The 24,523-nt window shown below is 42.3% G+C and overlaps 1 protein-coding gene across 14 annotated transcripts in view; it reads left to right on the plus strand.

Moving 5' to 3' along the window:
* Nucleotides 1-1,019: 1,019 nt before the first annotated feature.
* The window catches only part of tnika (TRAF2 and NCK interacting kinase a), a 79,223-nt gene continuing 55,719 nt past the window's right edge, over nt 1,020-24,523 (plus strand). For all 14 annotated transcript variants that reach the window (XM_086156386.1, XM_086156394.1, XM_086156404.1 and 11 more), the window contains exons 1-2: nt 1,020-1,279; nt 13,776-13,841. In XM_086156386.1, coding sequence (XP_086012512.1) covers nt 1,223-1,279; nt 13,776-13,841 — 123 coding nt within the window. In that variant the 5' untranslated portion in view covers nt 1,020-1,222. The remainder of the gene's footprint in view (nt 1,280-13,775; nt 13,842-24,523) is intronic.

Consider the following 24,523-nt stretch of genomic DNA (forward strand, 5'->3'; position numbering starts at 1 on the left):
TAGTCTGTTTTTGGAGTGTAGGAGGAAACTGGAGAACCCGGAGAACCCGGCCGTATTTCTATTCCTTCATCTCCAACATCTGACAAGAGAAGATAAACTTTATTGATCCCCTCGTGGGAAATAATAATAAAAAATTATCCTTTATTAATCCTCGTGGGGAAATTCGTTCTCTGTAATTAACCATCATGGCTGTCATCCACCAGCGCCAGGGGAGCAGTTAGAGGTTCAATGTGTTGCTCAACACTCTTTGACACACTAGGAAAAGCCATGAATAGAACCAGAGATGTTTGGTTCCAAAGACGAATGCTCTACCTCCCGCGCCACGCTGCCCCAAAAGTCTTTTGTCACAGCAGCGTAACAGATTATAAGTGTCAAATAAATATGAATATAAATATGGAGACAATCAATAAAAACAAAGGCATCCACAAATAACTAGACACCAGAGAGAACAACAGCAACGACATCAAGGAAGACAGTATAGATGAAAGTAGACAACCAAACGTAACTGACAACATAAACAGAGCGATAATGGCAATGATAAGAATAAATAAAAACATGAATGCATGAATAAAAATGGCAGGACGTGAGTGGGCTGAGACCAACAGGATAAAAAAAGAGACTTGGGGCATGACACATAGGTGAGGAAGTGAATGGGGTGAGGTAGTGAAACGATCTCCGCTCCCTGCGGTCTCACCTCTCCTTTCATTCACAGTTTTTAAGTCATTGATCTTTGTGTATTATATTATATTATATTACTACTTGCCAAATTTTTGCGCTTTAGATGTCTGTTTATGTTCCAACTCCTGGGGGAGGAGGAGTCCCGACAATCCCCGCCCCGAAAAGGGGCGTGGTCTGCAGACGCTCCGCAGACCTCACCCCAAAAGTGGGCGTGGTTTGTAGAGGCTCCGCCCCCGAGCGCCTCCGCCGGCTGTCACAGCCGCGGTACGGAGCCCCGCCCACCTCCTCCTCCTCCTCCACCTCCCCCGCATCCCGCAGACATGCATCCGCTCCGACGGACCCGCACGGCGCCTTCGCTCCTCATCCTCCCCGCGCTCTAGCCGTGCGCTCCCCGCAAAAGGGACCGGTGTTTTATTAGTATTATTTTTATTTTTTTCCCCCTGCAGTGGGGCGGGGGGAGGGAGAGGAGGGGGGGAGAAGAGAAGGAGTCCCCCGTCCCCCCCCCACGACAGTCGTGATCCCGTGCGCGCCGCGTCCTCCCATCATGGCGAGCGACTCCCCGGCCCGGAGTTTGGACGAGATCGACCTGTCCGCCCTGAGGGTGAGCAACACACACACACACACACACACACACACACACACACACACACACACACACACACACACACACACACACACACACACAAGTGAAAGTGGCGCGGGTGTCTCCTTCGCCCGCACCTGATGGCGTTCCGTGATCAGCGTTTTTTTTCTTTATGCGGTGCGTGGAAGACGGTGTGGCGAGTAATAGGGCAAATTAAATATAGACACTCGCTGAACCTGTGTGTGTGTGTGTGTGTGTGTGTGTGTGTGTGTGTGTGTGTGTGTGTGTGTGTGTGTGTGTGTGTGTGTGTTAGACATTGAATTGAGATGGTAGCTGGGATTCCGCTGACCTGAATGTGCACGTGTGTGTGTGTGTGTGTGTGTGTGTGTGTGTGTGTGTGTGTGTGTGTGTGTGAGCGCTTTGTTTTTTTCCACTGGACCAGCCTATTATAGGCCCATCAGCACTGATGCAGACAGTGGTGGAATTTAACCTATTTCTCCCACACAGTTAAGCCACTCCAGTGTGTGTGTTTTCAAACACACACACTTCCAAAAAAAAAGTCCCCAAAATATTATCTCGCCTGCTCACGACCAACGGCAGTAAAGTCATTTCCTCTGGTGTTTTTTCTTTTTCCTTTTTTTTTCCCTCATCTGGTGCAATTTGCCTTTAGCGTGTAAGTGTGACTGCTAAGCTACCTGTAGTCAGCGAAGCCTCCTCCTCATCAAAGCTGAAGCCTTGCATGCTGCAATGGCAACACTCTTTTGTTCACCCAGTGTGTGAGGGACAAACAAATCACACACACACATGAAAAAACATGCACAGGCTTGCACGAATGCCCCCCTGCACTTGTGTTATGGTGTAACTGATTTCACTTTTATGGGCATGGGGTTCAGCTGTGTGTGTGTGTGTGTGTGTGTGTGTGTGTGTGTGTGTGTGTGTGTGTGTGTGTGTGTGTGTGTGTGTGTGTGTGTTTGCAGGGGTTGTCCACTGCATATGAGATGCTGCGAATAGGATAGGAGGGTTGCTTTAACGACAGACCTGTTTAATGCTATTTAGCCACAAAGAACCATCACTCTCTCAACCCTTCAGTTCGGCTGCTGTGTTTTGATGTTTTGATCTTTTTCTTGCCGCTAACCTCACGTCTGCACGTCCTATCTCATACCCACGTCCGGAACTGCTTTATATTTCTTCACCCCCCCAATTTTATGTTTGTTTGCCTGTGCGTTCGTCACCACAGCACATCCATCTTCCTCCTTTTTTTTTTTTTTTTACTCGCAAGCCCGACTCGATGTATCCGCTTTCCGTATCTCCCCCATTGCCGTGCGTCTTTTGGCCTTATCACCCGGCAAGCATCTAGACAAGGGAACGTCACAGCCGAATGTCGTGCAGCCACGACTTTATAAGGTTCATACAGATGTGGCACGTCTCCCCCCCCGGTAGAAGGGATTGCGGGGTTTAAAAAAGGACGAGCACATGTAGAGCCTTGTATGTGAGCGCCGTCTCTCAGATGTGCCGTGTCAAACTATTGGCCTTCATCCCGATAACTCGATTATCTGATTCAAGGGAATCTTAAAAAGGAAGATGTGCAGGCATGCGCGGTAGAAGCTACTTTGTTGCTTTCCGTGTCCCCGTTGTGTTGAAGTACATATCCAGTTTGTATCCATATTCAACCAATATGTAACACTTATGTTGAATTAATTCCAAGCCTGCTTGGAAGGGCCAAAGACTTCAGGATACGTATCAGATAGTGATAAACGTTTAAGTTGGAACATTAAATATCTTATCGCCATGTATTGCAGTCGGATCAGAGGTAAGACGGTCGCTGTTCAGTTAGGTTTATGACGTGGCGGTTTGTCTCTGCATCAGAGAGCCCCAATTTGTCAATTCGTTACTGTCTTGGAGAAAACAGGTTATGTGTCATTCCACCATTGCGCGGTGGCCTAGCCAGATCAGATATACGGTTTTCCTCAGACATAAAAAATGTCAGTTTTTCCTCAGGTTTTATTTATACGTTTAACTTTTAGAGTAGTTTCAATAATTAAAAAGCATGAAATAGTTCAGTCACCAGACACTTTTCCTGTTGAAGGATCAGCGCAGCTGCATCTAGGACGTCATGTATGTTTCATGTAGTCGAGGCTCCCTTCTGAAAGTCTGTGTCTGACGTGGTGCCAGGTCACCCGTCGGGTTCAGCGCTGCGCCGGGCCCTCCCACGCCGACCCCTCCCACGCCGACCCCCAGGAAGCGAGTGGTGAACATTCTTGTGGCCGCAGACACCAAACCCCGACGGTCCAACATTTCACAACCGTAGCTGTCATTCGTAACTCTGATTCAACGGAAACTGTAAAAGCCCCCATAAAAAGTAGAATATAATCTTGAGCACCCCGTCTTCATCCTCCTTTTTTTCCCTTTATAATGCTTTTATAATCAGATCCGCGCAGTGGTTTTATTTTGACAACGAAATGGCCGATCCCGTTTCCTTCATCTCGGACTTTTTCCCCTTTATTTTTTTTTAACACAATTTCTAAGTGACATCTGTTTAACATGGATGTGTGTTTGTACTCCCCGGGAGTATTTGATCTGTAATTACAAGCTTTGTTTTAAATCCGCATAACACCCCCCACTGACCCCAGACGCACACAGACACACTTTGGCTGTATGACTTTACAGTCATCCAGACAGGAAGTAGGTCAACTGGGTCTGACGTGGTGTGTGTATGTGTGTGTGTGTGTGTGTGCGTGTGTGTGTGTGTGTGTGTGTGTGTGTGCGCTAGACTGACCCTGGTGGTCATGATTAGGGATTGTATTTTTGTGCTTTGTGTGTATGAGTATTGTAACAACACAAATCACACAATTATAAAGAGACTGAAAGAGAAAGGCAAATTTTGATGTTTGCTGTGTCAGCACTTTTATTTGTTTCATCTGTTTGTCTCTTAAACCCTACTTCTTACGGCGCGTCAACTCTTTGCGACACTCGCTGGCGTCAACCCGGACCGCGCCCGTGTGGACGCCGCACGTCTCGCTTGACCGACGTGGGGGGTTAAAGGCAACCTCGGAGTCCTCATATTTACCTTTTTGCAACAGGCACAAGTAGAGCTTGAAATATTGCTTTTATACAGACAGCTTACGTCCAATGTGATTTCTTTTTTTTTTTTTGAACATTCTCACACTTGCAGGTCAGAGGCTTTTTAGTGCGCCGGTTCATTCAGTCAGCTGACGACAGCAACAGATGGTAAAACAGCAGGAAGTACAGACACAAGCCCCGCTTGCATACGAATACATTGGCAGGGAGACGAATGCGCAGCGTCGGGCCTCAGGTGTGAGATCTAGAATGAAAGAGCCGGAGCAGGTGAAGATGAAGGGATAGTAGTCCCTGCCAAGGTGGTGGGAGAGAGCCGGAGTGATGGATTGCGTGCAGAGATGAATGGCGCTTCGCGAGACTTTTGGTGCCGATGGGATGCAGGGAGAGAAACAAGAGACTGACTGAGGGTGTGATCGGGCTAAAGGTGGAGATGTGACCAGTGACTAAAGTAGTCCGAGGCAAAGAGCCCTCTCTAGATTTCCTCCCTCCCTTTTCATTCCTGTTGCCCAGTAAGGCCACATTCCTCGGCCCTTCACCATGGACGCCATAGTAACGGGGCCACAGCAGTGCCCAAGGCTTACACAGAGCTTATTCATGAATAGTCTATATACTGTATGGCAGTCTGTCCATGAGAAATGCCCCTGTCCCCTCCCACCCTCCGTTCCACTCTGCCTGCCTCCTTCTACTTGACCTATTTTCCCCCCCAAGTCACTGATAAAACGGCATCAAGTCTGTAATTCTGTGCTTAACCAGCACTAACATCTTCAACTTTGGTAGAAAAGGGGGGGGTGTATCTCACCACATTTTGAAATACGAAGTCGCTCTAATATGCAATCAATTATTGATCGCTGACTTTCATCAGGTCTGGTAAAGTTTTTTTTTTTCCTAAAAACGTGTGCTTCGGATGGGTTTCCTTGAGGTTAACGTGTCCTGATCTGATCCCTGGGATTTGGGGACAAGTCAGCGCCCAGTTGTTTTGATTAACTTGGACTTTTTTGTTTTTTCTTTTTCTCAAATCTGGTTCAAAAAATGTGGATTTGGAATCCAGTGGTTTATTTATTTGTTTACAAATGACATGCGAAAAAGGAACCAAAAACGAGTGCAGTATTAGTACATTTTCACCGATGCGTCTGAAAAGCTTCTCATGAAAAACGAGCAGCGCGGTTGAGAATTTTTCACTTTTACACCCGGGGCGGTTTATAGAGTCCATCCGAATCATGTGGAGTCGCTACCGTTGCCTCACCTCAACACAATGAGGTGCAAATGAACAGATTTGCAGTTTATTTGAACAAAATGCTGCACTGACTACTGATATAAACTGTAGTTTGATGTTTCGTATCTTTAGAGCTCAGTGATACTGAACAAACGTGATATTAATCTATGTAGAAAGTCAGGTTTAAATGACTTACCTTTTAGAAAACCTTAAAGTATTAGCTTTATTCTACAATTTTCCTGTGAATTCTAGAAATCCTGAGTAGAATAAAAAAAAATTTTTGATAAAGATATTCCAGGATGAAGGATGACCACAATGGTCCGTCTGATTATAATCGCCGCGTTTATGTAAATTTGTCATTTAGCCTTAATCTGGCAATAAAAGCACATTAGCTATGTATCACATCTTCTTTCTGTCTTCCACACACACACACACACACACACACACACACACACACACACACACACACACAAGCACGTTTGATTGCAAGTGCCCGAAGGAATTATCTCCACGTAAACATGTCCATAGTAGGAGCTGAATCCTTCAGTTGTTTTTGATTCGACGGTGCGGGTCTGAGCCAGGAAAAATGGATCGAAAGCACAGAGGGACGGAGCTGGAGGGGGAAAAAAAAAAAAAAGAGCTGAGAAGATGAATGATGAAGGAAATGGAGGGCTGGACAGAGAGATGACAGGAGAAGGCGTGAAATGACAAGTTGGCAGATATGGATGGGAGGCGAGTGGCGAGGAGCGGACGGCCTCATTAGCGTCGAAGAACAAACTCCGCGGCGTGTATCGGATTCAGGAGGCTGTAAAGTTGTGATGAAGAGTTGACTCCCGTTAATGTACTTTGGAGGCCTGGGTGAGATGTACTGGGAATTAGGCTACCACAGCATGTTATTAAGTGTAAGTGCTTTTAGAAGAGGCAGGCTCAATCCCGGCATGACTCCTATCATCCTCTTAGGGTCTCTAATTCAATCCACCTCACTTTTTTCTGTAATTCACCTTCTACAGAGGCTAATAGCACTCACCTGCAAGACAAAATGCGACAAAACAGACAGGGTTGATAAATTCTTTTGCTGCAGTTAGCGCCTACAGTTTAGGTTAAAAATCAAAAAAACAGCATGCGTTTGTCTGTACGAGAAGCAATGTGATACTGAGTAGATGTCTGACTTAAAGCCAGGATTCAGGAACTAATCCTAGATCATTAAATTTTGAACAAAAATCATTTCTTAATCCTGTCTTACACATATGTGCCTACACGAAACACAACAAGGTCATGTGTGCAGCCAACATACATATTAGACACTCATTTTTTATTCTACCATGTAGTATATTTATCTCTGAAGTACTCACATGAGCACTTATGAGATTTCGCGCCTTTGCATTGTTTGTTTGCCTTATTTTCTGCGGTGCCTCAGTGCAAACTTAATGCACCTTCAGTGTTTTTATCTCAGAGAAAATGTATTTGTTAAGCCAGTGTTTATCCCCGTTTGATAGAAATGTGGCTCGAACTGCCAAGTGAAACCTTAACAGATGGGCTTCCATCAACGCTGCATCCCGGAGGCCCCGGTGGTGAAGATCTTTAATGTCACCAATCAGAAAACCTTTTATTGTTTTTCAGCTAGTGCTACTCTCTCATTTTTTTTTTTTTGCCCCCCATTTTCACGATTGCATTTACCAAGACGAGCCGACAGTACGACATATTTCAAGGTAAAGGGAGGCGGAGAGTTCTGTGTTTACTTTGGATAAATCCATGAGCGCTAATGTGAATAAGGGGGGGATCAATTGATTTTGCACTAGTTGAGTCGTAACCAGGGTACACTCTCAGATTCAAGACTTTCACTGACTCACACTGGGCTTTTCTTTCAACGACAGCGATCATGACACAGCCAACGTCTGATGAGGGTGTCAGCAGTGGGAGAGGCTTAAGAAACGCAAGAAGAACGACAAAATCGAGTCGCATCCAATGATAACAACATTGGAAAAACACCCTCCAGCGATGTTTGGATGTGATGTTGTGAACGTTGGCCCCAAAAAATTCAAATAGAAATGATATAACATTGTACTTGCAGCTATGCCTTCCTGATGAATAGCAATTTAAACAGTTATATAGACTTTCAGTTTAGGGCTTCAGGTTAATGCTGATAGTTCTTGTCGCTGGACTCCTTAGACAATTGGGGTTGGGGGTGGATAGCCGATTAAAATCCCGTGACTCATCCAGCAGGGAAGAAACGCCAACTGTAATTACATCTATTTTACCTCCAAGTGTTGCTTCTGCTTAATATCCTGTTTTTTGAGGGCATTGAAAGCAGCAATACCTCACCACCATGCAAGCCCAATTGTGAAATACATGTCACTCCTATCCAAGATAGCATGACTTGCAGAGGAATGTTCAAAACAAAGCACCGATCAAAAACATTGTTTAGGAAATTCTGTGATCGAAGATGAATTTTCCAGGACATGTAGCCACGTGTAGTCAAATATACTTCAGTTTTTTGGGGGGAAATTCTTTTAGTTATGTATTTTATTCAGGTATTGCGTAAAGATTTATTAATTCGTTCATCATCTATACCGCTTATCCTGGATTCAGGGTTGTGCGGGGGTGGGGAGGGGGGGCGTCATTGGGGCCCAACATTATATTAATGAAAGTCATACAGTTGCATTATCAGGATGTAAACAAATAACAAGAATGTATATTTATAGGAAGGCAGGACTGACCCACTGCAAAGAGAGAAAAACAAAACAACCCTTAATACACTGGTTAAAAGCGGTGCTGGTTCATCATAAGCCATTGTTCGAGATGAGTTTTAAAGTCAGCATATGTAGGACACTCCCTTATCCTAAGCAATATGCCATATGTTGCAGCTATATATGGCCATATAACCATGTATGACGGTTTCTGACGGAAGATTTGCATACAATACAAGGATGGCTTTGTTTGCCTGTCCGCTCGCAGTCCGGGGGCCAGGCCAAGTGCTGGAACCCGGCCTGAAGGCTGAACTGAAAGGGGTGAACCCAAATCAAGACTCAGCATAATTATGAAAGAAGACCCCCTTTTTCTGTCCTAGATTTCTCTGAAAAGTAAAATCAACATTTGCAAAAAAAAAAAAACAACCTTTAGTTAAAAAAAAAAAATAAAAAAAAAAAATAAAAAAAAAAAAATATATATATATATATATATATATATATATATATATATAACACATAAAAATAATGAAATAAATTTAATAAATGAAAATTCGCTCGACTCTGGGAGATTTTTATTTTATTCATGGATTGATGCCTCTGACAAGGGTTTGCGGAATCCTTGTTATGTGTTCCACTGACTTGGAAGAATTCCGGAGACTTCCCCCGATGAAAGATTAATTCAGGAATCATCGCAGTGTCATTGCGCTGCATTACAAAACTATGATTTACAATCTTAGAAAAAAAAAAATGTTCTCCCTGTGTCAGCGTGGGTTTCCTCCGAGTTTCCTCAATCCAAACCAAGCAGGAGGTCCAACCAAGACCCTAAATTGCCCAAAATGTGTGGTTGCGTGTCCTTCTATGTGAGCCTGTGTTCAGCCGGCGACCGGTCAAGGGTGAACCCCGCCTCTCGCCCAGTGGCAGCTGGTATAGGCTTCCAGCCCAAACAGCCCAAACACCCCATCACCCCGACCCCCCGGGACCTATAGTGAATGAATAAGTATTAAATAAATGTTAACATTATAATCAATTTCAAATGTACAACAATTAGCTTCTGTGTGTTGATGGAAACACCGCCTATACACTTTTTGGTTTTGGAGACATTCAAGTTCCTAAGTAGCAGATGGGGTTCTGTGTTGTTGATTATCACATTGATAATCTCTGATCCCTTTTTAAAATTTTGTTGAATCTTTATTTTCAACATGATCACATCACCCGAGATGGATTTTTTTTTTTTTTCCAAAGAAGACTACAACTAAGATTAGACCCCGGTTAGGAAAGAGTTAGGCACAGGAATGTATTGAAGAGGATTAAGGTGCGGGGAGGAATGAAAGAAGAAACGTAGTCAGTAAAAGTCCTCACACATAAAGTGGCTTTCACAAGAAATACAGCCTGGCACTCTAAAACCCATTATTTGTAATGGCCTATGGCTCATAGACCAATATCCCCTACACGGAGGACAGAGGGATTTGAGCGCTGCAGCCAGTCATTGTCCAAAGCCTGGCCATTTCATCTCACTGCTCGCTTAGAAGGACAAACCATGTCTTGAATCTTATAAGTGTATTATGCCCTTCATAAACATCATCACTGTCGTGGTTTTGCCCTGCCCAATCTCCGAAGTCCTCCATGGGTTCGAAGACGGACGGTCATCCGTACCGTTGTGAGATAGGTGTGATAAAAAAGGTAAAAAAAAAAATAAAAAAAAACTGCAGAGGTTTACATAATTTTCGGTATGTTTACACTCACTTACTTCCCAAATGTCTGGTATCGGATTCAGCGCTTCCCTTTCCAGCTCTGTAAAATTAGCATCGTGATGTCGGGTTGCGGTCGCACTGTGATTCATCGTCCACCAGTGAGGTCACGTGGGAGTCATGTGATAGCGGTGAAAATCCAACAAAAGAAAGGAGAACTCATCAAGGGCTGAGATGCTTGCACCCGTGCAGTCACACACACACACACACACACCCGGCACATACAGAGAGCTCATTCTGCAAGTGGCCTATAAAATATGAATGATACCGTGCTATATTTTTATCAGCAAGCCTAAGGACATGTATGAACTGGAGCAGCAAAAATGTTCTGTTTCTCTAGCCACAGCACTCATTTGCTATGCCGTCTAAAGAGGAGTGGAAAGCTCCACATGCACGCCTAAATGATATCTCCTGCAGTGCTCGTGAAGTCTATATGCATATTCATATGGCTAGCCGACGCTCGTCTGTTTGCGCTTGCTTCGCTCTTCTTTTCCTTTTCTTACCGTCTCTGCGGTTCTGTTGTGTAGGAACAGAGTGTTCGTGTGTCAGTGTGTCTTGGGATTTCCTGTCAGAACTTTGCACGCAGCTGGTATTCTTAATTAACACCTTGGCTAACACACACACACACACACACCCACACATGCACGCTCAAAGAAAGCATAAAGGGAGAAAAATACTATTTCTGCCATTTCTGCTACTATTTTCTTCTTTGTTATGCAGTAGTGTGAGTGCTGATTAACAGTTTGCGATAACCTAACTCACCATGTGCGTATATAAGGAATATAAGGAAATAAAATTTTCAACATTTGATTGAGAATTGATGGTGTTAAAAAAAAAAATGAAGTCAAAATTTGGGGAAAAAATTGATGTAATGAATTATTCTTAAGATCAAATTTCTGTGTTCTAAAGTCAAGTGACACCTTGATAAGATCTGTTGCCACTTTTTTGTATCAGATTTTCTGTCAGCTTGTTTTGGTTTCCACTGCACTTGCAGAAGCTCATTGCACGATAGCCGTGCACGTCAATCGCACTGGTGAGATGCCGCTGTCTGCACACAACGCAGAAACAGGCACACACACACTCTCTCTCTCTCTCACACACACTTGTACAAGCATTTAGTTAGAGACACATTTTGTGCCCACTCATACTCATTGGAACATTTGAACACTAGCCCTTGTGTGGGAGTGCACTTCTGGCACAGTGTGTGTGTGTGTGTGTGTGTGTGTGTGTGTTTGGTTCTAAGTGTGTGAAAGAGCGAGACAGCAGGAGGAGGTACTTGAGACAATGTGTGAGTTTTGTCTCCTTTCCATACATGTGTTTATTACGCGGGGAGGAAGGTGGGGGGTGGTATCCGCGTATCTGTGTCTGCTGTGCATGATGGCGAAAGAGAGTCGAGAAAAAAAGAATAAAACAGCAAAAAAGGAAGAAGACAACAAGAAAAGCACAAGGCCCCGTCTGCAGAAGCAGCTGACAGGCTGACAGCTCTGCTGAGTCGTGCAAAAAACGGAAACTGAGTTAAAGAGACAGGGCGAAACCGAGACGGGAGGGACTCATCAGAAATCCTCATAAAGAAGAAAATCTAAATTTGAATTTGTCTACAGCGGTATGCACCTGATCACATTAAACATGTGCTTTATAGAACGCGTGTTAGACCTGTTCATTGTAAGAGAGAGCACAATCGGGGACAAGAAAGGGAACTACATGAAAGAAAAGCAACGGCAGAAAGGGAAGTGCCGAGGTTTGACAGCAGAAGGAATATAAATAATACATTCATGGCTTTTCTGAACATAGAGGGGGAAACTGCGCTTTATGAAAGTTTTTGTAAATTGGACATCAGGCAGTGTCTCCTCTACCTCCTCGCATTCAGCTGTACAGTTTATACCACCGGGTGCGTCCCGAAACCCGTCAAAAACCTAGATTTCATTCAAAATGAATGTCAGTAACACTAAGTGGACTCAATTTCTGTGTATTGGGATAGAATTTATATTGAATTGGACGTTACTGCTGCTTAAACCCATCAACTGTGATTGTATCAGATCTGAGTTAACTGGTCAAATCTCCATCCGGTGACCTTTTATTCATTGTTGTTCATAACCTATTGAAAATCCAATTGACAAAACCTTAAGCTAAAAGTCATCCGAAGAGTAACTACAAGCAGTAAGATGTTAGCTGGAAATGAGCTAGAATTAAAATAAAGTTGATGTTCATCGGATGCATGCATTTTTTTTTTTTTTGCAATTAATCTGAATCAATTAATTAATCGATTAATTAATTAATTCAGATTAATCAATCACAAGCCTATTCCCTGGTAAATTGAGGGAAATGCTCCCATTAAACACTAAAAATCAACACTAAATGAATGTTCCTCATAGCGTAAAGTATGGCGTTTTGATAGAGACACACGGAAAGTGATTAAAGCTTTGCAGTTGTTCAGGGAGTCCGTTGGAATGGGAGCAGAAAGGACGGGTCCTGGCCAACCCCAGTAATAACAAAGGCCAGAAAGGAATGTGAGCCAATAGAATAAGGGGAGAGATATAGATGGAGCTCAGTCGGTTTTGGAGCGGAGAGAGAGCGAGAAAGCGAGATGAGGTAGAGGATGAATACCAGCTATTGTTGGAATGCCGTAGCAACATAGGGGAGAACGAAAGGGGGAGGCCGTGTGTGTGCGTGCGTGTGTGTGTGTGTGTGTGTGTGTGTGTGTGTGTGTGTTCACGTGTCTTGGCAACCCTGTGAATGTGGGTTTAAAGGTGGTCTGGATACCAATCTAAAACAACACTCATACATCAGCACTGCTGAGAGGATTGCCTCTGACAGGTTTTCTCTCCCGAGTTAGTTAATTACTTGGTTATTTACACTGCCTGCTACATTAAACTCCAAAACATACTAATAAATACTTCCAGAGACTTTGCCACCTATCCCAGATGGACTGAGCAACATCTCCCCATATGCAAAACAATTAATATAAAGCATTGGAAAAAAATTATCTTGCAAAACCATGACTGAGTTAGTTCCGCTAACACCGGTTAGTTCGCAGTCTCCAAACAAGACTTGCACTTTCTACATCCGTGTTAGAAGCTCTGTGAAGATGCACAAAAAAGTGATATTTTTGCCAAAAAGGAAATTAGTCTATAGATATCTAGATACGAATAATGTACGCGAAACCTCCGACATTTGTTTAGCTTGTCGGGTCTGGAGACTGGAAGAAATTCAGTGGCTCAGCAAAGTCACCAAAGCAGAAAACAGACAATGAGCGGGATTTATCTGGCATACGGAGAGACGTTCCCCCGGATCAGACAAGATTTTTGTCTGAAATTGATTGTACAGGAGCATTGACTTGGACTTGGACTCAACTGGAGTTTCACCAGATGTTCGATCCTTCCAGGCCGCATCAGTTTAGGGCTTATAACTGCTGCTCAATTGTTCTTTGTTGAGTCAAATCAAGTTACAACTTATTTGTGAGGCGCCGTATCACAATAGAAGTGTTTGACAACACTAGAATAAAAGAAATAACAATGGCGGATGCCTGGCAGGACCGCTGTAGCGAATCACCTGCGAAAACATGGGAGCCCAAGGATGCAGGAGATGTGAGGTTACTGCTGTGAACATGAAGGAATTGTTTCGGAGTCACTATCCACTTGGTCTCTCGGATCGAGAGACGCACAGGAAGTTGTCGTCTTGCTAGCTGTCAACACACACACACAGTTTTTTCCAATCGGTCTCTTTATATTTACAGTTTTTAAAAAATCCGAATCCCGCGCATCCTAATTCTCGACTCTTTCTCTCTCTAGGATCCTGCCGGCATATTCGAGTTGGTTGAACTCGTCGGAAACGGCACCTACGGGCAGGTCTACAAGGTAAGACACGACCAAAAAAACAGACTTTGATTCACATCGAAGTTTCCGTTGGCGCTCCTTCATCCGATTCGGCTCTGCAGTTTGACTAGAAAACTGGAAACGTGCTGCGAGTGAAGAAAAGAGAGCGGCTGTTAGAAGCACGGAGGGGGAAAAGCATAAAACTGAGGCGTATTAGAGTGTTTACTCAAACATCCAATACTTCCATTTTTTGTTTTGCTCGCGCAAGGGTTTTGCAAGGCTAGATTAGCCCTGATTAGGATTATTACGGGGAAGTGTTTCTCTTGGCACGGCGATCACGCCTGTCGGTCCGGTGTTGTAACATCACAGTGGTTTTGGTGTCAGCTGGACTCGCCTGTTTCCCCGCCGTCTCACTATCTCTCCGTCCATTTTGTCGCCTTCAACTTCCCCTTCCCTCCACGACGACCCGCCGTTCCGTCGTCCTGTCCCGGCTTCCCTTTCCTGATATTGTTGTCTCCTGCCGCAACGCTGCAGGATGCGCCATGAACCGTTGGCACTTTGTTGAATCAACTGTGGGTAGAAGAATCTTTTATTTTTTTTCCTGCAAGTAGCTAAAGGTGCAGACACGTGAAGGCCGTTGAGGGCGCATGTGTCTCGCGCACGATAGTGCCTTCTCTAATGGAGCAGCGTGTCAAGGTCAGTCGGTGATGGAGAGGAACTCTTTCTTACAACAGATTGGACCTGATGAAAGGTCAGGCGGAGGTCCGACATGCCTTTTTGGTTCTCGTTTGTGTGTCTGAGAGAGCGAGAGAGATAGAAGGGATGAGAAAACACAAAAGGAACGGGGAGCAGGAGAGTTATGTGTATCCGTTTATTGCTGACTGCGCTGTCTTGGTGAAAGTCACAGCTCATTTACTGGCTGACATTCAGCCAGTCTGTTTCTATATGCATTACCGGGCCGCATGTGCAAGTGCCTATGGCAACAGCGCCGGTCTGTTGGGTCTGTAGGATCTCCTCTGGCATGTGATTGGCTGTCTGACGGTGCATTATGCTAAATAGAGTTGAGATTACCTCCTACGACGTTTGATAACGATAAATATCATCGTCGTCTTCGGTTCGATGATTTCTTTGGCGCTTTCCCCGCTTTAAGGGAGATTAGCTTGTGATAGCATACTTGATTAGCTTAGCGGATGCAACCATTGATTCAGAATGTGCTGTTGATCGTCTTACCATGAGGAAAATGGGGTTTCAGCAAAACAAAACCAGGAGCCTCCGACGGAATCCGACATCAAGCGTGAAAGATCACCATCTCTGACGCGGACGCCGACCTGAAGTACAACACTCGGTTATTGTGGTTATTTGTGAATCGGAATTGCTATCGATCTCCCCCGAACTCCGTCAGACACTTGTTGCGAAAGGAATAAATGAAGTGCGGTGAGACGGTGGGAATCAATGAAGAGTTGCGATGGTGGTGTGGAGTAAACCGGGGGGGTATATTAGGATTAAAGCACGCAGAGTGTAAATGTGTGTTTTTTTATTTTTGTTTATTTTTTTTCTCTCTGCTGTGATTTCAAAACAGAAAATCCAAATTTGCTCCGTGCCCAGGGGCCAGTTTTCCTCTGTGATCACAGACTGAATCTTAACAGGCTAGATATTTTCTACTCGTGCCAAGTGTTTGCTGTGTGTAAAACCGACATTGAAAAGAAAGCGGAGGAATAGGAAAAAAAAGAAAGATACAATTTTAGATAGATAGATTCCCAACCTTTTGTTTCTAGAATAGCACATTATCTGATCAGGCAAAAATACATTTTTGATATGCGACAGTCACACTTCATTTTATGGCAGAATCATTTGGAGCAATTTTAAAAAAATCAATGTTGTTGGAATGACTTGAAAATACTTACTTGATTTTTTTTTTGCAGACTTTTAACTAATTTCTGTCTAATTTTCAACTACATGTAAGGGTTCTGATTACTTTATATAAAACACACAGCAGAATAAATATGACATGCAGTATTTTATTCATATATTATATATATATATATAATATATATATATGATTTATATATACATATAATATATAATATATTATATATATATATGATTTATATATACATATATATATATAATCATATTATAGTGATGTGTTATTTATGATAGATCATTGATATATTTAAACACACATACATAAACATACACACATCTAATGAATTAATGAATCTGTTTGATATCCCAAAGGATTGATCTGTACAAACAGGGTTTCACATGAAAAAAAATCATGTTTTTTTTTTTTTTTGTGGGTTCCGAATAAACCTAAATCATCTAATGTCATCTAAAGGTTCCGCCACATCAAAACATATTGATATGTTGACAACAACGTAACAATAACCTGACTTTCGACAGCTACTAAATTCAGCTGCTATGAATCGGAAGCACCTGCGCTGCTTCCACAATTCCACAATCTCACTACCTTACCCCTTTTTTGTCCCGTTCTAACTCTGCTGTCTCTCTATCCTTGTTTGTCCCAGCCCGCACACATCCTGCTTATTTTTGTTTATCTATTTTATTTATTTTTGTCACTGTATTTATATCGTTGTTTAGTTCATTTTTTGTCTTTCTGTCTTCTGCCTTTCTATTTGTATTCATATTTATGTCCTTTTTTAACAAAACTGTCACGCTGCTGTGTCAAATGAATTTCCCATTTGCGGATCAATAAAGTCTATCTTATCATATCTTATCTTAACTTCAAACTTTAGGTCCTCCTGCAGTTAAAATATAACTTTTATATCAAGGGTTTTTTCTCACATGATGACTGCTCACAAATAAGGCATTTTGCTCAAATGAGCTAAACTGCAAACCAGATTTAAACACGGCTCAGCAGCGTGTTATTGATAGTCAATTTAGCAATTGTTTACACCCCTAAAAGAAGCATCAGCTAAAATATCCCAGTGTTTCTTGAGCTATGTCTGGATACAAAAAGACAGACTGTCTGCGCAGGAGATTTAAATTCAAATAGGGTACAATAAAGAATAAGAACGTTCATTATCTATACCGCTTATCCTGTACTCAGGGTTACGGGGTGGCAGTCATTGGGCGAGTGGTTCAGCCTTGCTAGTTGATCACAGGGTCCCATGCAGAGACAAACAACCATTCACTCTCATTCACGCGTCACATAGTGACATACAACCATTCACTCTCATTCAAAGGTCATCTAGAAACAACAAAAAAAAAAACATTATCACATTATATAGAGACTCACAAGCATTTGCACATCATACGAAGAGGTAGAACGATTCACACGTCGAGGCAATTTTGGGGGTCTCCAATTAACCTACTTTTTTTGGAAACCCGTGCAGACACAGAGGGAACATGCAAACTCCACACAGATGTAAAAATTGAACCTAGGATGTTTTTTGTCGTGAGGTCCAGGTGCAAACCGCTGCGCCACCATGCGGCGTGCATCAGAACATATGAACCGAGTGACGAAGAAAAAGAGACGGCCTTCGTTGGATACGGTACTATTTTATTTCCTGCAGCAAAACATGACTTTGAAAGCGGAGCGCGCTGCTGCAGTAGACTTTAACCCAGCGGACTGAGCATAATGGAACCAAAGATACAGGGGTTTATGTGTAACCATGCATGCATCTTTGTGCGCGCATGTATACGTGCGACAGTAATGGCCGGCACAGTTTTATGTGATTGGTGATGAAAGAGCCGGCTTCTGGGAGCGTGAGATAACGTTTTTTTCTTTTTTATTTTATTGTTTATCAACCATTCAATTACCCCCATCTAGCCGCATGATACAGATCTCTCTCTCTCTCTCGCTCTCTCTTTTAGTCTCACATCTCATCACAAATGAAAAAAAAAATTAGAAATAAATCCAGCCATCTCGAAAAGTTCCTCTAGCGAGATGAGCACCCGTGGCCGGGAGGCTCGTTTCAAGCTCGACCACAGTTTTCTCTCCCTCGGCCTCCCTTTCTCGTGTTTTTCTCTTTTCTCGCCTTACATCTCTGTGGCACGGCCGTGCTCGTGTTTTTCCCAGATCCGTCAATTCACCCGCTCCGCTTCTCTCACACTCCTCTCTGTGCATTTCTCTTATCAATATGTAATCAGGTTTTTTTTTCCTTGGTTCTCTGTTTTTTTATTTTTTTTATTTTTTTTTTGGACTGAAACCTCCCCAGTGAGATATACAGGAGGGAGCAACCTGTGTGCCTTCAGAATGTGTGTGTGAGTGTGTATATATAACTTTTATTGGCTGCTCTAAGAGGTCCATAAATAGAGAACACGGGTAATGTTGAATAATTAAACACTTTCTTTCTCCACTTTTCTCTCGCTCAATCTTTCGCTCTTTCTTAGGTTTCTCTCCCTTTTCTCTCTCCTGCTACTGTCTTTCTCATCACCTCACTCCTCATTTCCTTCCTCCCACCCTTGCAATTATATTTCCTCCCCTTACCTTTTTTTTTTTTCTTTTTTTTTCTCATTGCATTCCGCCTTATTTTTCTCTATTGTCTTCCCCTCTTTTCTTTTTTTTTTTTTTTTTTTTTTTTTTAGGGCCGTGAATGTTCGATGCCGCTTATGGGAATTGTAGTTCTCAGGATGGAGGAAGCACTCATACGTTGCTGCGGCGGGGCGAGCAAAGGCGGTATCCCGTTGGCCAGTTAATGGTCTGAACACTTAGTGCGACTCAATGGCAGGATGACTTATTGACGGACAGACTTACTGACTGGCAGATCTATTGATTGACTAATTGATTAATCAGAGCTTGTGGCCATTCCCAGAGGAAAAGTCATTTTTCTCCCTGATAGATGCAAGGACAAGTTGAGAGGACGGCTCATCATCTCGATCACGCGAACACAAACGTAGCACTGACACACACGTGAAGGATGTCACAAATATCGCTGCCTCCTCCGCTTTGGCCGTCACAAAGCATTTCTTGTGTGTGTGTGTGTGTGTGTGTGTGTGGTTGCTTCCATGAGTGTGTGTTTGCACAGTACCTCTCCATGACTGTGCTGTCTCCATGCAGCGAAGGAGCAAGAGAGACAGAAGAGGAAAAGAGGCGACCAATCTTTCTCTCCCTGATGACAGAACACATCCACTCTGCTCTTCCTCAGGCGAAGTGCTCCGCACACTTTAAATATTCACCAGTCGCTCTGAGAGATACACTCTCTCTCTCTCTCAAACACACACACACACACACACACACACACACAAAGTGAAGCAAAAGTGACGGTTGGAGACCTGGGCCCTATGGTCTTTATATGTTCACCCAGTCTGACAGCGACACAGTACAAAGAGCAGCTGTGTGGTGTCTGTTTACTACACCGTTGTGTGTGTGTGTGTGTGTGTGTGCGCGCGTGCGAAGGAACTGAGAACTTGTAACGGACATGTTCTCCTGTTACTGTTTGCTTCCGTGCGTGTCGATGTATTTCACGTACCTACGGTTTGGATCGGAGTATGTAATTACTTCTGCTAAGGAGGTAAATGTGATTGATTTGTTTTGTCTGTTAGTGGGACTTAACCAAAAAAAAAAAAAAAATGCATGGCTAATTTATATGAAATGTGGAGGAAGGGGCAGGCCCTCAGCCAAGGAAGGAGCCAATAAATTGTCAGGAATACCCAGGTCCTGGAGAAGATCCAGGATTTCCTTCTTTCATTTTTTCTCCATCAGTTTCTTTACATTTCTAAATGACATTGCATTGCAGTCAGGGTGTATTACACAGACCTCAGGCTGGATGTCTGTATATGTCAAATATCATCAACATTGACATTTTAATGGGGATTGTCCTGCTATCTTAATTGTCATTTGCAATTTTCCCATCTACTGTACATTCAAGCGTGTCTCCTTTTACTCCATTGCGTCAGCAGGTTCACCTGATTGTCTTCAAATAGGGATGAAAGTTGAGATACATTAAATCAAATTCTTTCTTTGCTTTGCTTGTTTAAAAAAATCTCCAGTATATTGTCTAAAAATCAGCAAGAAATTTGGTGATAATATAAAAAAATGATGTGAAAGTCAGAGATCTTTATTTTGCATTCATCATAGTGGAAGTTAATCTCATGGGATTAAAATATTCATGTTAATGGAATCATGAGTTATCGCTCATCATCAACCAGCAGGAAACTCTACGCTTGGTGAGTTAATGGAGCTATCATGTAGAAATATATTGAAATAAAAGAAGTTTATGTTGTATTTTATTTATGAGCTCATCATGATGTGATTGTGACCTGATGTTTACTTCCATGATGTTACGTGTCATCGCTTTTAAACAGCAATTTCGTTGTCTACGCACACACACTCACACACAAAAACCCATGCAGGGCTTCAATCTCCTGAGTCCTCATGAATGAACTGTGAACCGTGACTGAGGTGGATGTTGCTTGTTACCGTGGGAACAGCAGATGTGATCGTTCTGCCTGTGTGCAGCGACAAATGCGTACGCTCGCGCACACGCGCTCACACCTGGCGGTGTGTTCATTAGCCTACATCCACGCTCTGACTTCCCCAAGGCCACACGCCCCACTTACCCACAATGCACTCCCGCCACCCAGACCAGGGTCAATTAGCCGTGCCTGATGTCAATAACAGCCTCTCATTCTCTATTCGTCTTTCGCTCTCCGCCTCTCCGGTGAGACCCCTCGCTCATTAATTGATAACAGCCACCGTAAAGGGCTAGTTAGTGCTGGATTATCCCCATTTGAGTTATCGCTCATCCACAGTAATATCAATACAGTAATCTGTACGGATCCGAAATTTCTATTTGTCATTATTGTATATAGGGCTGGCGAGTTTGTAAATGTATAGAGAACAACATCACAACAGTCAGTGGATATCACAGCTCTATAAAATCATGAAACATTACTTTTCTGGCTCAACCGCACATATGTTGATATGTCTAATAATTGATAATAGGCCGGACTGATGTCTTGTTTCTTTTATTTTGACATTTAGGGGCTCAGGATTAATGCACGTCTTAAATTTCTCAGCAGTTTATGTTGTGTGGAGGCAATGTCTTACACACCCAATCAAAAATTGTGGAAAAATTGCGGGAAAAAATAAATAAATTAAAAAAGATATATATATGTGTGTAGATATATATATATTCATGTATGTGTATATATGTATGGGTATATATATGGGTATATATCCTCAAAGGGGAAATATATATATATATATATATATATATATATATATATGTATAAATGTTTGTGTGTGAGTGTGTGAGTGTGTATATATATATATGTATATATATATATATACACTCTCTACATATATATGTGTATGTATATATATATATATATTTACGTGTGTATGTATGTGTGTGTATGTATATAAATATGTGTGTATATATATATGTTTGTGTGTGTGTGAGTGTGTATATATATATGTATATATATACATTCTCTCTACATATATATGTGTGTGTGTATGTGTGTGTGTATGTATGTATATATATATATATATATATATATACTCTCTTCCTGTGTGTGTGTGTGTGTGTGTGTGTGTGTGTGTGTTCATTCATTTACATACACAACAAAAATAGCCTCTAAAATAGCTTCCCTTTTCCTATCAATTCCCTCTGCTCTTGTGTTGTGTAGCTTCACATCCTTTGGCTCAGCATTTTCATTTTCCCTCTCCCTGCTGCACCTTCACCCAGCTGTTTCGTTCTCTCTCTCTCTCTCTCCCTCCTTCCCTCTCCCTCTCACCTCCGGCCTACACAGTAAATCAGCTCGGCTGTTCGTTTGACCTCCAGAGCTGCTGGAGCGTAATGCCAATGTGCTAAACCTGCCACTTTGCTTCATCGCCGCAACCCTCCTCCTCCTCCCGTGTAGTGTTCCCTCACTCGTGGGCACTCTTCAGCTGCCGCACTCTCTCGTCCGTCCCGCTGCATGTGTCTGTTTGGTCTGCAGATGTGATGACGCGGAGAGTTTCTGTTGTGCCCTGATTCTGGCGGCGTTTCGGCGCTTTGATTTGGAATGAGAGATAAGTGGATAAGCGCGTGCTGAATGAATCAGGCTGCAAGTGCGTGTGTGAGCTAACCTGCCTAAACTGGCGAGTGATTCAGTGATTCTATATGCTTGTTTGTGGTATATATACCGATCGTATCTATTATTGGAAAAAATAAAATAAAAATTTTCACATGCAAATGTTCAGAGTATTGATATATGTCTCAATATACTCATTGGTAGATGAATTGGTATATCGGATACACCACACCAATGTATTACATTTGTCTCCAACATGACAACCTATATTTACATGATATTGGACTATGTCCAGTATAGGGTGTGTGAATGTATATGTAGGTGTGTGTGTGTGTGTGTGTGTGTGGGGGGGGGGGGGGGGTTCCTTCAAAATAACAAATTCATTTCTTTTCCTGTTTCTTTTTGTATCATTCTTTTAGACAGTTGTGGTTAAAAGTGACCACTCAACCACCAGAAAGCCGTTTTTATTCATTTTCAGAGGATTCAAAGATTTTTTGAATCAATACAGTATACAATATACAATATAATAAGTGTGATATAATATCACAATTTTTGATCTGATTTTAAACCAAAACCAAAATGCAAACTGTTCAGTGTATGTTTCAAGTATCGATGACAAAAAAAAAAAAAAATATATATTTATATATATATATATAAGTGTGTTTGTGTGTATATGTACATATGTATGTATGAATGTATATAAATGTATGTATGTGTATATTTATAAATGTGTGTATAATTATTATTAGCTACAAGACATATGATTTTATACATCTTGGGTTGCTTTGGCTAAATCTGGGTCAGCCTTTTTCGCCCACCATAAATAAGCTTTCTGTACGTGAACATGCACACACGAACACACACACACACCCACCCTCACACACACACAGAATTATCCAGTTAGTGGTTATCCTGTTAGGGTTGATTTACTTCCATCACATCAAAGGATATATTATGATGAGCACAAGCTTTTAGTGTTTTCTGGCCCTACATACATGTGTATACATGCACATCTAAACACGTGCACAAAAGCCAACGAGCCTTTTACATGAATAGCATAAAATTGAATTATATCTCATGTCTTCCTCTGCTTATCTATCCTGTCTTTCCTATCTCCATCACACTACCAAATAGGGATAGAGAGCTGTATAAAGCCCGGGCAATGTTTTTTTTTTCCTAAAATGATAAATTGTGATTAAAAATAATAAATGAAAAAAATTAAATAAAGATTTAAATAAATCCACGATATAAAAAAGCCTTGAAATAAAAGATTACTCCTAAAAATGACATATATATATATATATAAACATATATATATATATATATATACACACACATATATATATATACATGTGTGTATATATATACATACATACATACAAACACACACACACACACACACACACACACACACACACACATATATATATATATATATATATATATATATATATATATATATATATATACACACATACACACACTATATGGCCAAAAGCGTTCGCTCACCCATCCAAATAATCGGAATCAGGTGTTCCAAAAACTTCGATGGCCACAGGTGTATAAAACCAAGCAAATCAAGCATGCAGAGTGTTTTTACAAACATTTGAGAAAGAATGGGCCGCTCTCAGGTGCTCAGTGAATTCCAGTGTGGAAGTGTGATGGGATGCCACCTGTGCAACAAATTCAGTCATGACATTTTCTCACTCCAAAATATTCCACAGTCAACTGACAGCTATATTATAAGAACATGGAAGTGTTTGGGAATGACAGAAACTCAGTCACGAAGTGGTAGGCCAGGTAGACTGATGGAGTAGGGTCAGCGGATGTGCATAGTGGGAAGAGGTTGCCAGCTTTCTGCAAAGTCAACCACTACAGCCCTCAAAACTGCATCCAAGCTACACATGACAAAGTGTAATGCAAAGCGTCGGATGCAGCGGTGTAAAACTCGCTGCCATTGGAGCAGTGGAGACGCGTTCTCTGGAGTGACGAATCGCGCTTCACCATCTGGCAATCTGATGGAAGAGTCTGGGTTTGGCGGTTGCCGGGAGAACGCTACTTGTCTGACTGTATTGTGTCAAGTGTGAAGTCTGGTGGAGGGGGAATTATAGTGTGGGGTTGTTTTTCAGGAGCTGGGTTTGGTCCCTTAGTTCCAGTGAAAGGAACTCTGAAAGCTTCAGCACACCAAGACATTTTGGATACTTCCATGCTCTCAACTTTGAGGGAGTTTGGAGCTGGACCCTTCTTTTTGCAACATGAAGCAAGGCCCATAAAGACATGGATGACAAAGTCAGGTCAGGATAAACTTAACTGGCCTGCACAGAGTCCCGACCAAATAGAACACCTTTGAGATGATTTTAGAGCAGAGACCGAGAGCCAGGTCTTCTCGTCCAACATCAGTGTGTGACCTGATGTACTTCTGGAAGAATGGTCAAAAATTCCCATAAACACAATCCTGAACCTTGTAGACAGCCTGATATACCGACAACATATTGAACCCTATGGATTAGGAATGGTATCACTTAAGTTCATATGCAAGTCAGGGCAGGTGAGCGAATACTTTTGGCCATATTTTGTGTGTATATATGTGTGTGTGTGTGTGTGTATAAAATTTTATTGTGCTGCTGTTGACAATCCCAGCTGTGTATTTGCAGGGTGTCCGATCTTTTCCCAGACCTTAGATTAGTGTGTTTATCTCCGGGTCCTGAGTCCACTGGCCTGTTAATTGGCCTGTTTTA

The sequence above is a fragment of the Fistularia commersonii genome, chromosome 1, assembly GCF_037954325.1.
Source record: "Fistularia commersonii isolate RoL2024-O1a breed Wild chromosome 1, RoL_Fcom_v1.0, whole genome shotgun sequence".
NCBI classification, from domain to species: Eukaryota; Metazoa; Chordata; class Actinopteri; order Syngnathiformes; family Fistulariidae; genus Fistularia; species Fistularia commersonii.